Consider the following 26,070-nt stretch of genomic DNA (forward strand, 5'->3'; position numbering starts at 1 on the left):
GACAAAAAGGAAAGAAAATTCAAGTTCATACCACCAATTCATTATGAAAATGTGTCACTGAAAATTCATATTCAGAATATGCTGCATTTCATTCCGTATTGACAAGGAATGGGTGATTTCATCGTCATTGGCACTCCCGAACATTTTTCAAACTTCTATTGCCTGCATACAATGGAAAGGTCTCATACATTTTTCATTGCTTTCTTCAGTTCATGAATTTGGCCAGACTTACCCATTGAAGGGCATTTTTTTTTTTTTTTTTTTTTTTTGAGACGGAGTCTCGCTCTGTCGCCCAGGCTGGAGTGCAGTGGCCGGATCTCAGCTCACTGCAAGCTCCGCCTCCCGGGTTCACACCATTCTCCTGCCTCAGCCTCCCGAGTAGCTGGGACTAAAAATGTGAAGGGCATTTTTAACAGTACTGACTGCTTGATTCCTTTTCTCTCACCCAGTTTGATTTCTGATATTATTGGAGCTTCACACTCTCTTTAAAAGCATTATTCTCTAAAAGGAAAAATGCTCATAACAAATTAATCTAGTAAACCCATAAGAAATGCCCAGCTAATATTTAAAGGTTAAGTTTGAAAAACAGATTCTATAAGTGTATTTCTAGACAGGTCTAAATCTGAGTGACAAAGGCTACTTAATTATGGGCTGAAAAATAAAACAAGCCATTGATAACAGCATGATATGATAGTCATAGCTGCATGCATTTCACTTTTGAAGTTAAATCTCTACCAAATGATGTTCTTTTTTTCTTTTTTCTTTTTTTTGTTATTAGAGAGTGAGCAGAGTTCTGTAGGAAAAGCCGTTGTCTAGCTGTGCGACATTATGCAAGCCACTTAAGCTCTCTGGTTTTTTTTTTTTTTTTTTCCTTCGAGGCTGAGTCTCACTCTGTCGCCCAGGCTGGAGTGCAGTGGCACGATCTCAGCTTACTGCAACCTCCGCCTCCCAGGTTCAAGCAATTCTTGTGCTTCAGCCTCCTGAGTAGCTGGGATTACAGGCATCTGCCACCAAGCCCAGCTAATTTTTGTATTTTTAGTAGAGACGGGGTTTCACCATGTTAGCCAGGCTGGTCTCGAACTCTTGACCTCAAGTGATCCACTCGCCTCAGCTTCCCAAAGTGTTGGGATTACAGATGTGAGCCACCGTGCCCAGCCTGGATATCTAAAAGTGTTAATCTCTAGTGTCATCTTCAATATTAAATTCTACAATTCCTTCAAACCATAGTCAACCTAATAAAAATTCAGTTAAAAGATGGAGTTAGGAAAACATTGGAAATACATAATAAATTATCGGTAACCTTTCATTTAATAAAGGGCCTTCTTTCACTTTATTTTCAAAATAGCAAGCTAAAAAGTGAAGGAATAAGTAACATTTTAAACATTAGCAGAATACGATTGTCAGAATTTTGTTTAATTACAGTTACATTTCATCACATGATAACAAAAATATAAGAAAACCAAGTAATATTACAGTGTTAGCTTTATTAAATAACTTGTGGGTAAAACCATCAATTTTGTTGTTCAAAATCTCAATCATGCAAAGTTGTGATGTAAAGTAGTAGTTTTGAACTGCTTTACCTTTAAGTGATGGAGCAAATTTTAATAGTGCACAACCTCATAGCAATATCATTCGTAAATTTTTTAGAATTATGAATAAGACATTGTTAACAATAGATTAGGTTTATTTATTGATGGTTAAGATAAAAACTATGACTTCAGAAGAAGATAATTCTTCAATTATGTATTTCATGTATTTTTACCAAGGGGAAAAATCACACAGACAAATTTAAAAATAATTTAATTTCCTAATTTTATTATTGCCTCATTATTATAATATTTTCTGTTCTGCCAGAAATTCACATTTCAGTTCCAGGGACAGCTGTTGCTTTGCATCTCATCCCAAAACATAGTTCAGCTAGCTTTTAAGTACAGATGTCCCCAAATTATCATTTATCTGGAATAGATTGTTACTAAAAATGAAGTATGCCAAATCATGTATTTTCCAACAGAAGCGAATTTATAATGGGTGTTTTTTTTTTCTTAACAAGGGCCTAATGTCCAAAGTTATTTCTTATCAAAATGATCATAAACATTATATTGAACCAACTACAAATGACATCCCTTGATGATGTACAGTGTAAGACTTCACAAAGTATATACAAATTAATAAATAAAGATTTACAAAAAGCAAATCTGTAACACATTATTTAACATATTTTAGAGATTCATAGGGATAAGGATTTTGCAGGATGGGGTAATTCTGTGTGGATCTATTAAGGAAAAGGTAACTTCAGTGGAACACACAGAGTGGGTCAAAAGCCAAAAATGTGTGTGTGTGTGTGTGTGTGTGAGTGTATATGTGTGCGTGTGTGTCAGCATGCACTAAGGTTGGGGTGGAGGGGGCCTCTGCAGGTCTTGGAAAGTCTCCTGTCATCTGCAATAAAGATGGAACTGGCTTTTATGTCAGGGAGCAGCCTGAGTTGTTGATGTCATTTATGCACTGCTTGCTATAACTAAAGTCATACAGTATCTTCCAACTGGAAAGAATCGTACTCTGTTATCAGTGTTCACAACAAAGTTGGAGCTCCCCCACTCTACCCACTGATACATATATATATATTTTTATAAGAGTAAGCATTATTTCTTGAACTATGCACTATACATGTGAATCTGAATTTGATTTCAAATTATTACAGATTGACTTATATTTTGTTAATTTCTGATGGATATTTAATATCAAGATACTACTATCCTTTTGTTCTTTATTTTCCCTGGCTTTCAGTCCCTCTGTAAAATAGTTAATGATCTGGAACTACTTTCTCAACCATTTTCAGATGTTTTCTTTGAGAGAAATCCTGCAGTGACTTAAAAACATAAAATCATTATCTCAGTTTCCTCCTTTGCCTGACTTTGGGTTTCTGAATTTCGGATACCCGATAATAAGCAACTCTTTTAAGACTGTGGGTCTCTTGAGGGAATTAATATAACAATTCAGTCCTAACATTAGCACAGCAACAGGCTGAGGGTGTAGACCTTGCTCCATTCGATGTTCATTTAAGTGCAGAAAGGGTTGATTTTATGCTCACAGTCTAAAATCATCCTAATAGCAGGAAAGAGTGAGGAACTTAATTGTTTCAACAGCTAACATGGGCCCCAAATAATGATTAGAAAATTTAAATCCATTCATTCTTCTGACAATTGGAATGTGGAGTTCAGACTAGGGAAACAGGCATGGAAGATAACTTTAAAACAAACTTACTAGTTAAACAGAATTGTAAGAGGGAATATTTCTACTACAAATGTATTTTTCCTCTCTCCTTCAAACATTAATATTTATAAGATGTTTGAATCTTAAAGTAGGAGAAAAATGTCTGAAAATTACAAGTATAATGTGGTTTTCATATTTAGTAATTTTAACATATTTCTTATTTATCTAAACTTCAGTTAATTTAAATCATTGTCTACTGAAGTTTATCAGGAAAAACCTAATGTATAAGGTATTAAAAAAAAAGTAATTTCCCCAATTTTTGTTGATAATGGAAGCTTCTTGAGGCTCACATGAAAAAAAATGTAGCCCTGATGTTATCAATTATGCAACAAAGTTGGGACAAATGCCATAAATAATGACACCATAAAGTGCTAGAAAGTGATAAAAATTCCAAAAATTATAATCAATTACTATGTGATTGTGATCACTTAGTAGGACTACTAAACACAAACACCTACTTAATGTTTTTTAGTTTGACTACCACTTTAGGATAAGATTGAATTTCAAAGAACTAGATGACAATATATGAGTAAATAAAGTTTATACCAATCATTCACGAGCTACCAGAAATCTAATGAATTGCCCATAACGCCTCTCTGCTCGTAGAGTTGGTGATGAATTCAGCAAGAGTAGAGGCATCTGAAAATCTGGGAAAACACTTAAATGTACAAGGGTTTATTTATTGAGGCCATGTGGCATTTCTCAGCTCCCACTACGTCAAACTGGGAGACGCCTTGGAGCCAAGGAAATATTCCTAGACCAGGAGCCTGGAACTATGAGAAACGATTCTTGGCTCCTTCTTTGCCTTTAAACAAATTACAACATCCATGGGGTTCAGTTTTCTCCTTAGGGAAACACAAAGTGGGGCTTTATTCTACATGACCTTTAAGGGTGCTTCTAGATCTAGCTAGTATTCCACCTGCCTGGAAAATGTGCCCAACTTCCACAAGACTCTATAAACTGTCTAGTGCCTCCTCTGCTGGCGTAATTGCACAAATGCTACAGGATTCACATCCTTGAGTAAGACGGTAAGGATTTGTGGCAGGTCCACAGACAAAATGTGGGCAATCTTCCAAATATGTTTATAGAGAATGCACAACACATAAAATATGTTTATAGAGAGTGTTGATCTCGTCTCACAGATCCAGCCCTGCCCACCAGTCTCACCGACAATTTGTTCATGATAAAATTCAAATGAGGTTGGCTATATAAAAGTGATTCTCATGTTCCTGAAGACACATTTGACTGTGGGGACTTGGTCACACGTTCTTTCTTGTTAAACGTTTTGCACTAAGCCGAAAGATGCCATCTTTGTTGGGAATGTCGTGTCTTCCTCCAGTGACATTAAGACATAAAGCAACAGATGTCCTCTGTAAGTTGCGTACTTAGTATGAGGCGACAGGGAAGAAGGCCAAGTCCGTGACACCGGCCTTGGGTTAGAATGTTAGAAAGGTAGAGACCAAGTGTTACTCTGGACATTTAATTGTATTCTTTAGCATTTAACCTGAATTGTTGCCTTCATGACTAGTTGCCATCCTCCCTCTCTATTCTCTCCATGGGAAACTGCACTTCATACATTTCATAGTCTACAAACACACACTCCATAAATTTCATAAGCTGAATTTGTGTGGCATGTCACCCACTGTTACAGCTATTAATGCATATCCAGTGGCAAATTTTTATCGATTTTGAGAACGCTGTGTTTGGGAGATCATATAGTTAATGACTGATGAAGTAATTTGAAATATTTGAAATTGCAAGGTATTTACAGACATGAGCACAGGATTGGAGAAACATGTATAATTTTCACTTTGTGCAGTCTTCGATATAATATTTTAAAATAAAACATGAATTGTTAAAGCCCTACATCTCAGTTCCGTTAGGTGTATACTGCCCACTTATTGTGCTGTTATAATACTCAAAACTGGAATATAATTTTTTAGGAGAATATCATTTCCTTAGCTTGTTTTCACTGTATCACTAATGGCCAATTTTAGTAAATGGCTCAAATAACCTAGGGAGTAAGGTCCCCATGCTTTTTTTTTACAAAGTTTTCTGAGATACTGGCCAAACAAGGAGGGGCACACATCAATTTTTATGATGTGTTTTTAATATCTACAATAAAGATAGGACATGCAAGAAACTGGATCTGTAGAAACTACTACTAACAATGTCAAGTTATTTATCAGTCCACTGTTTCTATACTGAATAGACGGTGTAAGAGGTTCACCATTTTATAGGTGATGAAAGATTTTCAAACCTAATTTCCCAATGAAGACAGAAGAATTGTGCAAGATACTAGGACTAGTTCTCTAGTTTCTATTTGGTGAAAAAGGTGAGGTTTATGTTTTATAAACATGTTTCCATCGATTTCACATGCTCTATCAAACAGCATCTTCCCTCAACCATAAATATATATTTCTTATTTTATTGATTTCAAATTGTGGCAGTGGCCAGAACCTATTGATTCATACATATTTGCAACCTGCATAAATAGTTCTGAGTGCTTATTGTTTGTTCAATACGTAAGTGAAATGTGTTTGCTTTTCTACCTCTGCCCCCACCCCCCAGAATGGGAAACTATTGGATCAAAGTTGTTTTGTACTTTCCTGCATTTTCAGTGTAATGTCATGTGTCAATCATGTGTAATTAATTAATATTATCAGGAGAAAAAATTGGGAAATAAAAAATAAGTCCCCTCATGTAATCTTTCAGTGAAATGGATACCTCCTCTAGGCTTTGTCTGTTTTCAGAACTGCTATTCCTTACACTGGGTTCCTTTATCATTGTTCTCTTCCAACCTGCTGCAGAAATGGCGACCATCTATTTATCTGTACAAATCTGAATGGAATTCAAACTGAGTCACTTTCAGAAGGAGCCAAAAGGTATCTTTGGTTCATAGTAATTCCTCCCTCACATTGAAAAGGACACATATTAACAGATATCATACAACTTTTGAAGGGAGAAATGACTTACAAAGTGTGGAGGCATCCCCAGTCAAAAACCTATGAGCTCAAGCGAGTGGTGTACGTATCCATGACCCTTCTGGTTGCTCCGGTGAAACTGATTTTATGAAGTTCCAGGAGACTGATACAGTGACTCTCCATCTTTGGTTTTGGTAGAAGATTTATCTGTTTGTCATTTTTATTACAATGAACACTGCTTCATGTCAAGTATATTAGGGTAATGTAAGTTCTCCTATCTGTTCATTTAGCAGTCTTGACTCAGCTACAAGTGTGAGTGTACTTGGAGGAGTATGCTAGAATTAAGCTCCACCATGAGATAGATTACAGCATTATTCTCATTGTGATGAGATCTGGTTAAAAACTTGGGAAGCAGATTTCTCTCACACCCTCTCTTTTTACGACATCATTTTCAGAATGAACTGGACCAAGGTTATGCCTGATCTTTGGTGCTCCTTCAGTTATAGTCATTGGTAATGATCAGAATCAAATGGAGTTCTTGAAAGCAATTACATGCAGGTATTTGTCTCCTAAGAAACAGATGCAAGAGCAGACTCTTCTAATTAGCAGAATCCCTCCCTGGACTCGCTGTTTGTGCTTCCAGCACATGAATAAAGCTGAGATGTGAACCAGGACCCCTGAGGGCCGTTCCCCATAAGTCCCGTGTAGAAACTTGTGGTGTCTAAGCAACAGCTCAACTGAGTGAGCCGGCGAGAGGCTCGCTCTGAATGTGGCCCCACTAGGAACTGTGCTCAAATGGTCTCAGCTGGGAGTTGCTCTGGTGTATTTGACTAAAGACATTTCAAAAGCAAATGCCATGTGCAAAAGAAATTCACAAGTGTTTAACCCCAAAAGCTATGATTTCAAGGAAGGCTGTACAGTTGTAGGAACCAGTCATCTGCTCCTCTGCTGTGTCAGCAAAATTCACAGTGCAGAGAACTTGGGTAATTTTCTTTTTATCCCTGAAAGCTTAGGATAATTATTTTTTGCAGCCACATTAACTCTTATGATTAGTATCTTGATGGGGTTTTCATACCTAGTGGAGTGATTTGGAGAGCGTAGGTAGTTGCCGTAAGTGCACATTTATCTAGGAGGGATCCAGAACCACTTTTATTTGGTAGTAATTCACTGAAATGAATTGTCAGTCTGCAGTCAAGCTATGGATAGGGATGAAAAGACCACTCATCAGAGATTAGCAAAAAAGGCACCCTTTCAACAGACTAATTTGGATAGTTAAAAAATTTTTCCTATTAAGAAAAAAAAAAAAAGCTGGGTTTTCACCTTGCGTGACCCGAGTTCACTGTTCTTTAAACCCGCCCTAGAGTATTTGAGAGATAACCATCTTAGGCACAAAGCATCAGATGATTCAGGCAGGATAATTTTTATTTTTACTTAACTCCAAAATTAAGGGCAAATATATCTTTGTTGACCTGAATTAGCCAAACTCTTTCAGTTTCCGTGGAAATCACTACCTCCCTTTAAACACTGTAGGTCTGTAATCAGTGTCAGGGATGATGAAAATTATATTTGATCCATTTCTTATAATCTCAGACAACCTGTGTCCAGTAAAAGAAAAAAATCAAGCCCTGCAAGTTCTGGTTACACAGTAAATAATAAGCCCCCAGTGGTTTTCTGAGAACAGCATCTATGACATTTTAAATATTGGTATTCACAATCCTGTGCCCATTTTGTTCTTCTCTTTATTGCAAAATAGCTGAGTTCTTTTTAGGTGTGTTATTTCTTTCCTAAAGAGTTTTTCATTTAGAACCTCTCTTTTCTCTCAAGGTTAAATGGAAGCTGATCAGTATTCACACGGAAACCTCCTCACGTAGCTCAGGTGGATGGCCAAAGGGAGTAACATTGTCAACAACAAGGAAACACTCACCAGAAAGACAGTGTATGACATGACGTGTAGGACAGCTAGACTGGTTCTTTTGCTTCCGAATGTTCCCCTTCTCACATTTTTGCTTACACTTGTCATGGGAACAGACTGGATTACATATACTTTTGCTAATAAGAAGCCTTTTTTTTTTTTACAGCACTATTTTTAAAATAGCTATTCAACATAACAATCTTAATTTTAATGCACCAAATTATGGTTTTCAACAATTTAAGTGAGCATATCCTGTCACCCTCAGCACATGTTTGATATATACTTGTTATATATAGATGGATATAGCAATATCCATATTTGTCTACACACACACACACGCACACACACACGAGTAGAGCTACAGGGCCCTGCTTAATAGTGTGTTCTGAATTTCATGTTCCTTTAATTGTCACTGGGTTTATTTATATGCAGCTATGATGTCATTTGTAGAGCTTACTGTATTTGTCCCTGTCAAAACTTTAAAAGCCACAGAGCTTGTGGAGGGTCACCACTATGTCTAAGGACAGACCCTGTGCTGAGATGGGAGGACTGCGCTGTGAGATGAGAGGTGCCCGCCACCCAGGCATACCCCAACGTGGGCAACTCTTCCCAGTGCTGAGGCTTCTGCTACTGTCAGACCCAAAGAGTTTTATTTAAATAACTGTTCATATGATTTGGATTCTATTCATGTAAAACATAGATTCCCCCAAAGAAATTCAATAAATAAAGGACTTAGCCACTGAATCAAGGAAGCAGAACTCCAGTTTTTAACCTTCCAATGGAACTGGGGCTAGAGCAGACCCATTTCAATTTGTACTGCAATTGGTCTTCCAGGAGGCAGAGGGTGCAATGACCCCACAGACAGGTCCAGGACAGACTGTCTCTCTAGTCAGCAGCGGCTCTCTGTGTGTCATTGGATGAGGCTGGAGCTGTAGCTGAAGCCATAGCTGCTGGACCGCGACAACGGCTGCTGGGCCTCTTCACTCTGTTCTGGGGCGTAGCTGGGAAATGTCTGTGCACGAGACATCTTTGACGAACCAAACCCATGACCTAGAGAGAAAGAAAGGAGAGCTCTACTGAGAAACACATTCAGAAGCACAAAAGATAGACTATCTATCTACCTACCTACCTACCTACCTACCTACGTACCTATCATCTATCATCTTCTATCATCTATATCAATCATCTATCATCTATCAGATGTCTATCTATCAATCTGTCACTCTGTTTTTAAGAACAATAAACAAGGCAGCAGCTTTCATATCCTCAATATTGAGCTCAAAATAAATTGGTAAAAATTGAGCAATTTAGTTGCCTTGATTCTTGATGAGTTAAAATGTATTCAGAGCTCAATATTTCCTCCAAATGTACTTTGCCAAAAATTCTGGATGCCAGAGAGCTAGGTAGATTTTCTAGGGAATCTCAACCTTCTACTGTTCTTCAGCTTTTGAAATAAAAGCAGAAAAGCTTTTCCCCAGAAAAAGCTGTTTTTGATGGAGAGCCTAGAAGCTGCTTTCTTTTCCTTTATGCTCAATTTCAGCATACACAAGAAAATTACACACTTTCTTAAAATCTCTGGGAACGGGCAAGCTGTGCTTTACCCTAACCAGTAACCATCAATTATCAGGAAAAAAGCTTTTACAATGATAGAGGTAGAGATTCTGACTTATCCTAGCGGGTGTGTGTCACCGTCACTGAAATCACTTCATGATATGGTTAACCCAAACAATTAAGCTCGATGGTTACCAAAATGACCTAAAAGTTAAATTCCATACAAAATGCATTTAAAGAAAATTCTATCTATGCTTTTGGTTGTTCAGCTGCACCCCTGCCATGAGAAGTAGTCTATCGCAAACCAAAAACAGAAGTGATTACCGAAAACTTTTCAGAATGCTAACAAAGTACAGAGAAAAGCATGCATGCTAACTAAGGCTTCCGATGAACTTTCCAGTAGTTTCCTCATCTTTATTTGTTTTTTTCCCCCTCATCCTTTTTAAGCCAGCAATTATTCTTCATACTTGAGAATGATTTGTATCTAATGGATGAGCTTAGCGGGAGAAGAAAAATAGATGTAGTAAGTCACGCTCTTTCAGAGTTTGTTTTACCCAAAGAAGGGGCTGTGCTGAGTCTGATTTGTGTGTTATCCGATCGCTTGGACGAGGAACACAGAGAAGACAATCTGTTAACGCTGAGCACCGACCATCTCTGTGTCAGGCTCCTCAGGTGGCTCTGTCCTTGGCAATGTCACTCGCTTTAAGCCTGTTTTATTGCCAGGTGTGTTTGGCGACGTGGAAAATACTCTCTCAGTGTGGGAAGCTTGGTATGCAGGGAGGAAACGCACATGAACTGGGTAGTAAAAGGCTAATTAAAACGGAACCACTTAACCACTTAGTGGTAGAAACACTTAAACGGCAAAATACTGGGAGAAAAATCTTGCATTAAAAAAAAAGTTATTTTAGATTCACGATGTCTTGGATTCTGTTGCTGCCCACATCAAGGAAAGCGCACCAGGCTCACCAAGAGTGGATCAAAAAGAGGGGCTTTTCCCTCGCACCTCCTGCCCCACACCCCTGGCTCTGCCGGAGCCAGTCCTCTGAGTTTCCAGAGCTTTCTGCCCCACAGCGCCTGGAGGTTCTACTAGTCCCTCCCTTCCCTTTTTCCTAGGAGCCTGCCCTGCACTCCTCGCCTGGCTTGCAGGCCTGAGGGTAGTGATGCTTCCTGCTGTTGCGCATGCCCGCATTTTCTCATCGGTTCCCCCAGCTCTTTAAGCAGCCTCCTCATCAAGTTTTTTAATTTCAGCAAGACCCTGATGATGTAGCGAAGGAAAAATGAAGCAGGGCAGGGGAGGGGAGGAGTCAGAGGGTTCAAGGATGGGTTAAGGTAGTGATTAGGGAAGAAGCTAGGAGAGGAGTTAGGGGTGGGACCAGGGGAAGGGGCTAGGGAGAGACTGGGCAGGAGTTATGGGATAGACTAGGGGAGGGGCTAAAGGAGGAGTTATGGGAGGGGCTAGGGAGAGACTAGGGGAGGGGTTAGAAGAGGTAGCGAGAGACTAGGGGAGGAGCTAAGGAGATGAGACTGGGGAGAAGCTAGGGGAGGACTTAGGGAGAGACTGGAAGAACTAGGGAGAGACTAGAGGAGGGGTTGGGGAGGGATACGGGAGGGGATGGGGAGGAGCTAGAGGAGGAGTTAGGGAAAGACTAGGAGTGGAGCTAGGGAGAGACTAGGAGTGGGGCTAGGGGAGGAGTTAGGGGAGAATCTAGGGGTGAGGCTTAGGGAGGAGTTAGAGGGACTAGGGAAGGAGCTAAGGTAGGGGCTAGGGAAAGAGGAGCTAATGGAGGGGCTAGGGAAAGAAGCAGTCATGAAAGGAACTAGGGGAGGGGCTGCAGGAGGAGTTAGGGGAGGAACTAGGCGATGAGTTAGGGGAGCAGCTAGTGAAGGGATTAGGGAAGGGGGAGGAGCAGGGGGGGACTCTAGAGGAGGGGCTGGGGAGGTTTAAGGGAGTGGTTAGAGGTTAGAGGTAGGATCTCTGGAGCTAGAATACCAGGTATATATGTTGCCTCTGCTACTTCCTAGCCTGTAACCCATCTTAATGGAATTACTTCATCTCTTGGTTTCTCAGTTTCCTTGTCTAAAAATTCTGGATGATATAGTGGCACTTAGCTTCTATAATCCTTTTGAGTATTAAATCAATGAGTTAATCCATGCTAAGTGCTGCCACCATGTCATGGTAGACTCCAAGCAGGATTGGCAACTAGGGAGGTCAGCAAAGGCTCCCTAAGGAGGTGGCATTTTGGCATGATGAAATGACAAAGTTCTGATACACTAAGCTGATATGGGAAAAAGCACTTAAAAGTTTGGATGATTTTTTCTCATCTTACCATTGACTCTACATGATAATTCATAGTTTCTGTAATTGGAGATACTGGCATTTATCAGCATAAGACAGCTAGAAAGTCTAATATTAAGATCATGCTCCTGGCCTTGGTTTTATCCTGTTACATTTTTTTAAAGTTTTAGACATATCTGAAAGAGAACAAATGCTGAAGCATCTTTAATTCACACTACTTGTGGGCTGAGAACTGAAGCTTAAGTTGAAAATTCAAAATAGACTTTGCCTATTAACACGGTTTTTTAAATCCTAGAATCTTAGATGTAAAAAGTCAGTCATGCAATTAATATTAACACTCATCTATTAAAATAATTCAAGGCTCCACGGGAAAGACAAAGTATGGAAGCATGACTTCTAGAGTACACATGCTGTTCTGAACGATGGTCAAAGACAGACAATAAACATCAAATCGAGAATCCATACAGCCAGTGCTATGTAGGGTCACAGAAGACAGCCAACGGGGCTTAGAAGAGCAAGTTATAAAACTGTACACATCACTTCAATAATCACAAATAACTTCCCCTGCACAGTGTGCAAACTCCCCCACTGCCATGGGCTTTTGAAACAGACAGACTTGAGTTCTTCCATGCCTTGGAGCCTCATTTTTTCTGCATGGGGAAAATATAGTTTCTCAAGGTATTTTCAGGATTTAAATGAAACAACATATAGGAGACACCTAGTATGATAGATATGCAATAAATGTTAATTTTTTTTCCTGCACTAAAGGGGTGATATTCTCGCACTTTTTTTTTTTTTTTTTTTTTTTTTTGCTGAACACCTATGCTTTCTCCACCATCTCAATATGCTGTCCCTCACTAGTATGGTTCAAATTTGTCCTCCAAAGTTCATGTGTTGAGAGCTTAATTTTCAATGCAACAGTGTTGGGCAGTGGGGACTAATAAGAGGTAATTAGGTCATGAGGGCTCTATCATCATGAATATATTAATTTCATTGCCACAGAAGTGGGTTATCACAGAATTGGCTTTGCTATAAAAGTGAGTTCTGCTCCTTCTTGCTGTTTCAATCCTGTCTTGCCCCTCAGCCTTCCACCATAGGATGATGCAAGAAGAAGGACCTCACTAGAGGTGGGCCCCTCAGTATTGGACTTCCCGGTCTCCAGAACTGTAATAAATACATTTCTTTTCTTATTAATTACCTAGTCTGTGGCATTCTGTTATAGCAACACAAAAAAGACTAAGACATTCACTATGACATACTTAGAATATTTTCCCCCTCAAGGTCAGCATCGCTTTCTTCACCTCTTCTGTGAAGAATTTCTAGTCTAATTAGAAATATTTTTCTTACTGCAACCATTTCTTTACAGATAATTCACAAATGATGCTATTTAATACATATTACAAAAATAGCATACCTCAGTCAGTACTCTATATGTGAAGGTTTTGTAAATGCTGTCTGATTTTGGCAACAACGAGTATGAGAATAAAAGAGAGAAATAATTAAGCATTTTCTATGTTCATTTGAATTATGCCCCTAGGCAGTGTTGATGGAAGCAAAACAAAATAAAAATCAACTTTGTGGCTTAAATTAAAAACCTGATGCAACAGACTTGCTCATCACACTATACAAGGACTCTAGTTAAATGTTTCCTAAACTTTTCCTCCAGATCACCCACTAAAGACAAATAAGGCCAATATGTACCTTTGGAATCTGAGGGATGCTACAATTTAAAAGCAATAAAATTGTTAATGGTTATTGGCTTATTTTAAAAGTCCTCTTACCTTTACTAATCTATTGTGTATTCATGTTTGTTTTAATAGAAAATACTATTTTCTACCCATATATCTAGGTAATGTTGACAATCTGGGGGAAAAAAAATATCACATTTATCTCGTAGTTCAAGTATACTCTGAAATGACACTCGTACCACCACTACCCACCAATTTCTCACTAGGGTATGTATACATGCCCTGGAAATGTAGTCCCATTCCATAAATAAGAAAATATATTGGCTACAGAGACCATTTAAAAAATTCGCTTTATTCTGCCAAAATTATATGACCCTCTCTCTAATTCCAGGAACTCATGACTATCACACAATAAAAACAAAACCACTCTAGTCTTAAAAAGAAGTTTCTCTGCTGTATCATAAAAATCCAAACTAGTAATGAACTAGAAGGAGTACAAATTCAGTAGAAAACAACAATCGGCCGGGCGCGGTGGCTCAAGCCTGTAATCCCAGCACTTTGGGAGGCCGAGACGGGCGGATCACGAGGTCAGGAGATCAAGATCATCCTGGGTAACACAGTGAAACCCCGTCTCTACTAAAAAATACAAAAAAAAAAAAAAACTAGCCGGGCGAGGTGGCGGGCGCCTGTAGTCCCAGCTACTCGGGAGGCTGAGGCAGGAGAACGGCGTAAACCCGGGAGGCGGAGCTTGCAGTGAGCCGAGATCCGGCCACTGCACTCCAGCCTGGGCGACAGAGCAAGACTCTGTCTCAAAAAAAAAAAAAAAGAAAAAAAAGAAAACAACAATCAAATTGAAATGCAAAACCAAAGATTCACATTATGAATGGAAGAAAAAATCGAGACTGACAGCACATAGTGAGTATCTTCTCCTTCCTGAGGAATTAAGAAATGCGTTGTTGCTGACACACAGTTACCAACAAGGGTTCCCTTTTGGCTAACGTCTGAATTTTTATCTTAATAACACCGATTTTATTCTTGATATACACTATGAAGGAAATTGTTTTTGTAGAAAGTCAGAAAGATCCCAAAGCATAAAATTTGCAGTATTAATTAGTAAAAGACAGTAAGCCTGGTAAAGCTATTTAACAGTTTGAACGTATGTGTTTTATTACTTTGTTAGAATCTGGGGTAGATAGAAGGATATTGTCCCTATAAACAACAAAACAAAACAACAAACAATGTGTTAAATAAGTAACAAAGTCATCTGATGAGGACACAAGCAGCCCAGACTCAAAGCATTAACAGTTGGGCCTAGATAGACACAGAGGAGACCCTGTCATCCTTTAACAAGTAGCTTCTAGTCATTAGAGGAAAAAGGAGCGGGCAGGCTGCAGATGTAAGCATGGATGGAGGGTGGAGGACAGAATGGAAGGAAGGACTTGCCTACAGAAGAGAGCCCATTTATTTCACGGGCTCTGACTGCAATGAATTGGGGGCCAGAAGCTTCTTATGGTGATATGGTTAGGCTTTATGTCCTCACCCAAATCTCATCTTGAATTGTAATCCCCAGGTGTTGAGGGAGAGACTTGATGGGAGGTGACTGGATTGTGGGGTTCGTTTCCCCTATGCCGTTCTTGTGATAGTGAGTGAGTTCTCATGAGATCTAATGGTTTTATAAGCGTTTGGCAAGTTCCTGTTTTGTTCATTTGCTCTCTCTTGCCTGTAGTCATGGAAGACGTGACTCTTCCCCTTCCGCCATGATTGTAACTTTCCTGAGGCCTCCACAGCCATGGAAAACTGAGTCAATTAAATCTCTTCTCTCTATAACTTACCCAGTCTTGGGTATGTCTTTATAGCATTGTGAAAATTGACTGATATATAGAGTATCTAATAATTGGGCAGTTAAGTAAATGTGAAAACCAGACCGGAAGTAGAAGCAACCCAGGGCTCTCTACAATATCTTATAATAAATAAACTTATTATTTAAATGTATATTTGTATATTTTTATTAATATATTACAGTTGCATATATTTTGAGAGAACACATGATGTTCTGAAACATGTATAGAATGTAATGATCAAGTCAGGGTAATTGGGATATTCATCATCTCAAACATTTATCTCTTTTTGTGTGTTAGACATATTGGAGTTCTCTTCCAGCTATTTTGAAAAATACAATAAAATATTGTTAACTATAATATCTACTATATTATGGAATATTGAAACTTATTCCTTCTAACTGTATTTTTGCTTCCATTAACTAACTTCCCTTCATCTCCTCCTTCCCCTTTCCCTTCCCAACCTCTAGAAACCACCATTCTACTCTCTATCTCCATGAGATCCACTTTTTCAGCTCTCACATGAGTGAGAACGTGTAATAGTTGTCTTTTTGTGCCTGGCTTATTTCACTTAACATAATGACCCTAGTTCCATCCATGTCACTGGAAATGACAGGATCTCATTCTTTCTTATGGCTGAATAGCATTCCATCATATATATGTACCACATTTTCTTTATCCATTCATCTGTTTATGGACATAGGTTGATTCTATATCTTGGCTATTGTAAATGGTGCTGCAATAAACATGGTAATGCAAATATCTCTTTGACATACTAATTTCCTTTCTCTTGGATATGTACCTAGAATGGGATTGCTGGATCATATGACAGTTTTACTTTTGGTTTTTTTGAGAAATCTCCATTTTATTTTCCATAATAGCTGTACCACTTAACATTCCCACCAACACTATGTGAGCGTTCCCCTTTTCCACATCCTTGACGGCATTTGTTATTTTTTTGTCTTTTTGATAATAACAGTCTAAGTGGGGTGAGATGATATCCCATTGTAGTTGTGATCTGCATTTCTCTAATGATTTGTTATGTTGAGCTTGTATATATATATATATACACACACACACATATATATATTTAAATTATTTATATATTCTGGTTATTAATTCTTACTCAAATCAATCGTTTAGGAATATCTTCTCCCATTCTTTACGTCGTCTCATCGATTTGTTAGCTTTTTTTCCCTTTGCTGTGCAGAAGCTTTTTAGCATGATATAATACCATGTGTCTACTTTGCTTTTGTTTCCTGTACTTTTGTGGTCTTACTCCCCAAAATCTTTGTCCAGACTAAATGTCCTGTAGCATTTCCCCAATATTTTCTTTCAATCGTCTCAAGTTTCAGGTATTACATTTAAATCTTTACTCCACTTTGAGTTTTATATGTGGTGAAAGATGGGAATCTAGTTTAATTCTGTGTATAAATAACCATTTTCTTGGCACCACTTATTAAGCAGACTGTCCTTTCTTTGAGGCATGCTGTCAGCATCTTTGTTAAAAACGAGTTGGCTGTTAAGCGCGTGTATTTATGTCTGGGTTCTCAGCTCTTTCCATTGTTCTGTGTTTCTGTTTTTGCCAGTGCCATGCTGTTTTGGTTACTACATCACTGTAGTTTAATTTGAAATTGGATAGTGTGATGTCTCCAAGCTTTGTTCTTTTTCTCAGGATATCTTTAGTTATTTGGGGTCTTTTGTGGTACCATGTGAATTTTAGAATTGTCTTTTCTACTTCTGTGAAGAATGTTATTGGTATTTTGATAGGGATTGTTTCAAATCTGTAGATTGCTTTGGGTAGTATGGACATTTTAACAATATTTATTCTTCCAATCCATGAACATGGAATATCTTTCCATTTTTTTTGTACTCTTCAATTTCTTTCATCAGTATTTTGTAGTGTTCCTTGTTGTAAAGATGTTTGACTTCTTTGATTAAATTTATTCTATTATATTTGTATTATATTTGTATTAATAGCTGTTGTAAATGAAATTGTTTTCTTTATATTTCATAGCCATTGTGAATGAAATTGCTGTTTTTTTTTTTTCAGATTCTTTGCTGTTAATGTATAGAAAAACTGCTGACAGGCCATATGAATAATGAGATTGTAGGAGTAATAAAAGTCTTCCACCAAAGAAAAGCCTAGGACCTAGTGGAATCACTGCTAACTTTTGCCTAATATGTAAAGAACTAATACCAGTTTTACTCAAACTATTTAAAAAAATTGAAGAGGAGATAATACTTCCAAACCTACTCTATGAGGCAAGTATGACTCTGATACTAAAACTAGACAAAGATAGAAAAAAAGAAAACTACAGGCCAATATCTCTGATGAACATAGATTCAAAATTCTCAACAAAATGGTAGCAAATAGAATTAAACAACACATTAAAGAGATCATTCACCTTAATCAAGTGGGATTCCTCCTCAGGATGCAAGGATGGTTTAACAATCAGTAAACATGATACATTACATCAACAAAATCAAGGACTAAAACTAAAACTACATGATCATTTTAATAGATGCTATAGAAGCACTTGATAAAATTCCACATCCCTTCATTATAAAAACCCTCAATGAATTGGGTATAAAGGGAACATCTCTCAACCGAATAAGGGCTATTTTTGACAAACCCACAGCTAATATCATACGGAATGGGGAAAAATTGAAAGCCTTTCCACTAAGAACTAGAACAAAACAAGAATGCCCACTTTTACCACTTTTATTCAACATAGTACTAGAAGTCCTAGTCAGAGCAGTTATGCAAAAGAAAGAAAGGGCATCCAAGTTGTAAAAGAAGTCAAATTATCCTAGTTTGAAGGTGTTATGATCTTATATTTAGAAAAATCTAAAGACTCCACCAAAAAACTCTTAGAGGTGATACACAAATTTACTAAAGTTGCAGGATACAAAATCAACATACCATACATTAATTATGCTTAGAAATACTAGGACTTATTGCCAACATCTTTTCTATAAACTGTATCTGAATTTTATTCAATTTGTTTTAATTATAAGTAAAACCAGACTATTATGGTTATGATTTGATCATTGTGCTCTCCTAGAGTGCTTCTGAAATTCCTCTGGAGATCTCAGGGTCTCAGCTTCGTGACCTTAAATAGATTTGTTAGGGGTGTTCAGGCTCATGTTCAGCACATTTGAGAAATGGGGAATGAAGATCAATGGTTTTAATCCATAAAGACAGTGATGTAGAAAAGCCATAATATAATAACCACTGTTCGCTGAGCATATATTTCATGTAGATCCAGTACAAAGTACCTTAGAAATCATATTTTTAAAAATCCTCGTATCAACTCTGTACAGTGAGATTGCATATTATGATGGCTTTTATGTGTCAACAGGAAGTGGTTAAAGAATGCCCAGATAGCTGGTGAAACATTATTTCTGAGTGTGTCTGTGTAGGTATTTGAGGGGAGGTTAGCACCTGAATCAGTAGACTAAGTAAAGAAAATCTGCCCTCACCAATATGGGTGGGCATCATCCAGTCCATTTGGATAGAACAGAAAAAGGAGGAATGGCACATTTCTCACTGTTTGAGCTGAAACATCCATCTTCTTCTGCCCTCAGACATCAGAGCTCTGGGCCTTTAGACTATGGGATTCACACCATTGGCTTTCCTGGTTCTCAGGCCTTCAGACTTGGACTGCATCACACTACTTCAGGTCTCCAGCTTGCAGATGGCAGATCATGGAACTTCTTGGCCTCCAAATAAGGCGAGCCAATTCCCATGATAGATCTCCTCTTATACATCTATATGTATCCTACTGGTTGTATTTCTCTGGAAAACCTTTACTCATACACATATCTTCGCTTTACATGTGGAAAAAAAAATGGAAGCCCAGAGGTATTTAACAACTTGCCAAGCTGGAGAGTGCAGAAGAAGTCAGACCTAGGTTTCCTGGAAACAGAAGCCAAAGCATTGCCCTTAACATGTTCTACTTTTCCTTATAGAAGCCCTTTAAACACATCGGTCACTTTAGGATACAGCACAGCTTCAGAGAAGAAGTAATATCAATTTTCACAAGTCAATGCATTAAGACTTGGTTCATGTACCTTCAAAATCATGAAGTGTGTTGCTCAAGAACAAAAACAATTCAATTCAAACAAGTAAAGCTATGTCTTAGTCTGCTGGGGCTGCCATAATAAAACACCACAGATTGTGTAGCTTCAGCCACAATTGTTTTCTTGAAGTTTTATAGGCAGAAAGTCCAAGATCAAGGTGTTGGCAGAGTTGCTTTCTTCTGAGGCCTCTTTCCTTGGTTTGCAGATGGCCATCTTGTGTCCTCACATGGCCTTTCCTCTGTGTGTGAGCATGTCGGTGTCCTAGTTTCCTTTTCTTATAAGAACACCAGTTGTATCAGATGAGGTTCTACCCATATGACCTCATTTTACCTTACTTATCTCTTTAAATATCTTTAAATACAGTCATATGTGGGTTTGGGGAGTCAACCTATGTATTTTTGGGGGGATAAAGTCAGTCTATAACAAGATAAAAATCAAAATGAATCAGGAGACATTAATTCATGACATCTTTTTCTAGGGATTTTTTCTTCTTCTAGCTTCATTGAGGTATAATTGGTAACAAAAACTGAACATAATTAATGTAATACAACTTAGTGGGTTTGGACGTTAGAACAATTATTTTCTTGGCCTTTACTCTGGGAGGTATTTGCACTTGTTTGTGAAATTATATAATTTGGCTTAAAATTACATACAATGATTAAATATGACATGCAATTTCTGATTCTTCAAATTGTCAAAAAATTATTTTTTAATTTAATGGCTGTTATATGGCACTAGGTTTCTGATATAAACTGTCAAACTGCATTGCACTAATTTACATTCCCACCTAATGGATATAAAAGTACTTTCTTAACATTAGAAAGATATGAATATTATTAGATTTTTAAAAATTTTTCCAAGTTGAATACAAAAAATTGCATCTCATTGTTTAGTTAATTTCTTTTTTTCCCTACATAAAGTATTTAATTTTTTGTGGTCAAATCTGTCTTTGTGTTTTCTAGGTTTTGTGTCTTGATAACAAGTCTTTCTTCATTGCAGTAATATTAAAATGTTTTCTCCTACTTTCTTCTTAATCTTTCATACATTTCTTCTAACTTTAGCTCTTTAATTCATTGGGAATTTATCATGGTTCTCACCCTAAATTAAGGATTCCTGTATTGTGTAATGGCTAATAGGATAAACTCTAAAAGAAGACTACTTGGTTTGACTTCCAGCTCCACTACTTACTAGCTGGGTGACATCCAGAAAGTTCTTTACTCTTTTTCTCAAGTTCCTCAGCTGTACAATGGCAATCATGATAGTTTCTACTAACAGAATCATGTATTAAATGAGTTAGTACATAATGGTACAGAATAGTATATTACAATAGAGTTAGGTTTTATCCTGTTTAGAATTTTTAAAAACTGCTGTTTCCAGTGTTTTAAGCTTCATGATGAAAAGCTGTATTTTTTTTTTAATTAAGGAACCAAAGTCTCTTATTTCCAAGAAATATTTAGAATTATTAAAATAATTTCTTGTTAATTATTTCCTTCCATTTCTCCGTTTTCTCTCCCTCTTTTCCACCTCTCTTTTTCTGGATCATTTCTTAATTACATATTCAAGTGCTGTACTGATCTGGTGCTTTTCTAATCTCGTCTATTTTCATAGATGAGATTTGTTACAAAAGAAATTTTGAATGTTACATACATTTACAGAGGAGTCAGTATGCAGAAAGTTCAGACTACACATGGGAAACATCATGAAATTATTTAAAATTTACTATCAGGCATTCATATAATATAGCTCAGTTTTATTCTGTGGCGGATACAAGGTTAAGCTTGCATTTAGTCCAAGGACTTCTGAAATGACTTCAACGAGATGTGTTAAAAAATTTGCTTAACTTGATAAAGATCTGAATTTTCATCTTACTTTCTAGAAGTTTAATATATAATTATCAAAATGAATTACTAAAGAAGAAGTTTGCCTAGGGCTTTTCTTTCTGATAACTGATTAGATATTTTTCAGAGATCTGGGAAGCATTCGGATCATCAGGAACAAAATTTTGACTTTTTATATTTGTAAATATTCCCTTTGTCACTCTTATAAGGCGACAATGCCCAAATGGTCATGGCTTTAAAACTTTTTATGTTTCACCATTATGAATTAGGCCCAAATCCAAATGGCAAGTAGTAGCAGATGAGATTGGGAATGGAGAGGGAACCAGTCATGGAAAGTTTGTTATACTCTACCAAACAGATTGGATAATTCTTTCTAATAGGTGATAGGAAGCTTTTGAATGATTTTAAGAAAGTGAGTGATTGGATTAGATTTATGGTTTGGAAGCTCACTCAATGGGACTACCAAGTAGCTGTTTGCAACTCTGTTTCCCCCATACTATATCGGATGGGTAACAATTTATCCCTAGATCAAACATTTTCTTTTTTTTTTTTTTTTGAGACGGAGTGTCGTTCTGTCGCTCAGGCTGGAGTGCAGTGGCCGGATCTCAGCTCACTGCAAGCTCTGCCTCCCGGGTTCCCGCCATTCTCCTGCCTCAGCCTCACAAGTAGCTGGGACTATGGGTGCCCGCCACCTCGCCCGGCTAGTTTTTTGTATTTTGTAGTAGAGACGGGGTTTCACCGTGTTAGCCAGGATGGTCTCGATCTCCTGACCTCGTGATCCGCCCATCTCGGCCTCCCAAAGTGCTGGGATTACAGGCCTGAGCCACCGCGCCCGGCGATCAAACATTTTTTTAATGCAAGACTAGTTACAGAGATAAAAAGAAGCTTCTGGTTTTATTTGCATTTCCCAAGGTTTAGTAACAATTCTCCATTTTCTGCAGCAAATTAGTAATCCTCCAGCATCCAATAGGAGAGCTGAGAATTGCGGACATAGATCTATATAACAATGGGGCCAGAAGGATTGGGGATGGTAGGGAATTGAGAAAGTTTATTCTTACTGAGAAAAATCTATAATTATTTATTGCAGTTAAGTTCATGATTCTAAGGTCTGAATTATACAATGAATAAACCATGTAATAATTTCAGAGCCTAGAAATCTGAAATCTGAACAATTTTCTAGTTAGTCACACCTCCTGGACTGGATATTGCAATATATTTCTACTGTATTGTAACCATCCCAATAGAAAGTAAGATCTGAGATTCATGAAAATGGAGTCAAGATTGTAGGAGAAAGAAGGAATTTTCTTGACATTCCTAATGTTTTAGGAGAACACTTTTCTAGATGGGTTTAGCAACTCTTATTAGCCATGGTACCACTCTACCAGCGGGCAACAATAAAAATTGTCATCTTAACCCCTTATTAGTCTTTAATTTTTAATTATTTGGAAGAATATATTTGGGATATATTTTTATGATTTTTCATATTAAATACTAATGGTTTTGGCTAAAAAAATGTATGTTTAGAATAACTGCTACTTTACAATATTCTGGTCCATGTTCTGATGGAACTGAAAACCTGCAGGATAGGGAAAAGGCTGAGAGTATAGAGGCCATGGCCGGTCCTAGCACTTACCAGCTTACTTTGGGTCAAATACAATCACATATCAAGTAGCAGAGTGCTGGGCTCATGACAATACTGAAAGCTTAGTGAGCACTAACAGTGTCAGACGTCCCATTTATGTCAATTTACTTAATCTACCTGATAGGCCTATAGGAGAGGTGCTCTTATTCTCATTCTTAGATGAGGACACTGAAGTACACATACAGTAACGGTGGAACTCAGGCTACCAGCTCAAAACTCTTCACTGACCCCCAAAGGTTAACACTGTCACACAGCACAACGGCTGGGGAAAAGGACAATATTTTGCAAATAAAAGCATATTTTACAGGCAAAGGTGCAAGGCAAGCATCATGCTTTTCTTTTAATGCCACACAGTTACAAGATTTTCAAAAGAGCACAGCATAATCGGAATTATTTGTATTTCGTATGTACTTGACTATGAGAATATTTTTTCCAAAAACATTTATCTCTTTATGTTTTACTCTCATTTCATAATTGTGAAAGTCAGAAACAGTGTTTCTGTTTTGTTTTATGAGTAATAACCATTTAATAGAATAGAAAGTTAAATCTTGAATAGAAGTTATGATTGATAAACCATTTGCAATGTTCTTGGATTACATCAATGACAATGGGTTGGCTAATGTTCCTAAATTCACCCTGTGCTCTCACTACTGCAGAAGATAAGAGTATTTTAATGCAAACCATGTATGTTTACATAATTAACACTGACTTACTGCAAACTGGTAAATCATATAAATTAAGTTTTTCTAAATCTTAAATCAAAAGACAGAAACAGTTTATGTTTGTTTGAGTCTTTTTATCTCTAAGCCTGCATGCAAGTCTTTATACCTCTATCAAATTTGAAAAAATAAGGAAATAGATAAGCATTAAATAACACTAGAAAGAAATTTAGGAAAATAGTTTGAATTTTGAGATTTTTCTAAGTACAAAAGCAGTTGAAGTTGAAATGAATGGTCATTTGTAATTTTTCAAGACTAAGATTAAAAGAACCATACCCTGGGTATAACTCCTCTCAGTCTTAACTTCATTCAGTCCTGCAGAGCCTCAATTTAAAGTGGCTTTCTCAGGACACAGCGGTACCAGTCTCCTTTATTAACTACCATTTGGGTGTTCATTAACACTTCAGCCTGGATTCAGAAGGGGTCATGACAGTGAATGGGTTTGAAGTGGTTCATAAACTATTTTTGTTAAAAAATTTAAAGGACACTGGGTGCAGTGGCTATCACCTGTAATCCTAGCACTTTGGGAGGCCAAGGTGGGAGGATCGCTTGAGTTCAGGAGTTTGAAACCAGCCTGGGCAACATGGTGAGACCTCACCTCTACAAAAAATACAAAAATTAGTTGGCATGGTGGCATATGCCTTGGTCTCAGCTACTTGGGAAGCTCAGGCAGGAGGATTGCTTGAGCCCAGGAGGAGGTTGAGGCTGTAGTGAGCTGAGATCACACCACTGCACTCCAGCCTGGGCAACAGAGGGAGACCCTGTCTCAAAAAAAATAATTTTTTTTTTAAGAAAAATAACTAGTATAACAAGGCTATCTGATGTAAGTTTCTGTTTGCTTTTTTTGGAACACACACCACACATAGCTCAGGTTGCTAGCATCATCTAATTGATTATAACTTTTGATCTTCAATCATGTAAGTTTCTGACTTGTGCAAATGTATTTTTAGAGTAAATGCTATTTTCTTTTTTTTTTTTTGTAGACAGCTCCTTCCAAATATAAATCCTATGAAATGATCATAGAAGAACCTTGATAGAGATGAGTGAAGCAACTCAAACAGGTCTCGTGGGAGCTAAAAGTACCGAGTCATAGAAGGAAGGCACCAGGAAGATGCTGATACGAGAGAATGGAGAATACCCCTGCTTCACAATTAATTCCTTCGTCTTTAAAATACACACACACACACACACACACACACACACACACACACACACACACACACACCTCCTTCTCCTAAGGACTCTGTGGTTCGAAATGTGCTTCTCCAGCCTCAGCTTTCTAGTACCATCCTGACACCCTCTGCTCTAATGGCCCTCTTAGAAACTACATGTAGTTTCCAGAAAAAGCAGGTTCTCTGAGCTGTGGCTTGGGCTTCTTTCTTTACTAGGAAGGCTCGCCCTCACACTCATTTGAACTTCAACTCCTACCATGGTAATTACCATTTTTTTCTTTAAGAATTTATCTAGGAAGCCTTACACGCTCTTCCCCACCATCCTGCCCAGCCTGAGTTGGAAGCCACTTCACTCTGTTAGCATCCTCTGCATACCTCTATTTCATCTCTCATCTCCTTGCTTTTGTCTCTCCTCTATAAGATTATACTGAGTTGAGAAGAGGAAGCTTATTTACTTTTGTGTCTTTGGAGCGTTGTGAAATGCCAGGCACACAGCAGGCACTCAGTAAATATTAATGAATAAAACTATGAAAAATGGATGCAGCAGCTCACTCCTGTGTACACAGAATGGAACACAAAATGAAGTACAGATGTCTCATCTTGCCCTGCACATTTTTGATTGTTAATCATTACCTGTCGAATCAAAGTACTTTAATTATTTAGCCTGGTCCTGACATGGGGAAATGACAATCCTTTATAAAATAAAAATGTAAAAATACTATAAAGCTAAATGTGATTGTCAATGTAGGCTATAGGTGTAAGTGTGAGAATAAGGAAATTACTATTTCTTTTTTAAAAACTTTTATAACTTCATTATAACCCACTGGTCCCAACAAGTATTTTTTAAAAATCTAAACAGATGTAGATTGAGAGAGAAAATGAAGAACGTTTATTGATAGACTGTTCTCCATGAGTCTTTTGCGTTTCTGCATGTTTTGTGAGCAAAGGCAATGATTGCCTTGTTCTGGATTATCTTTCTGAGGATGTGTCAAGAAACACAGGCCTTCAAAGGTCTTCCTCTGAAGCCAAAGGAAGATTTGTTTATTCCAGTACAAAAAAAATAATGTCTTTTTCTGGGGGAAATGTCAGGCTGGATTATTGCCTATTATAAAACATTGGGACTCCTCAAACTTG

The 26,070-nt window shown here is 37.6% G+C and overlaps 1 protein-coding gene across 1 annotated transcript in view; it reads right to left on the bottom strand.

The window, feature by feature from the left end:
• Positions 1 to 1,795: 1,795 nt before the first annotated feature.
• The window catches only part of DOK6 (docking protein 6), a 436,008-nt gene continuing 411,733 nt past the window's right edge, over positions 1,796 to 26,070 (bottom strand). The window contains exon 8 of the mRNA XM_005586482.5: positions 1,796 to 9,156. Coding sequence (XP_005586539.1) covers positions 9,017 to 9,156 — 140 coding nt within the window. The 3' untranslated portion in view covers positions 1,796 to 9,016. The remainder of the gene's footprint in view (positions 9,157 to 26,070) is intronic.

Source organism: Macaca fascicularis, chromosome 18 (genome assembly GCF_037993035.2).
Source record: "Macaca fascicularis isolate 582-1 chromosome 18, T2T-MFA8v1.1".
NCBI lineage: Eukaryota > Metazoa > Chordata > Mammalia > Primates > Cercopithecidae > Macaca > Macaca fascicularis.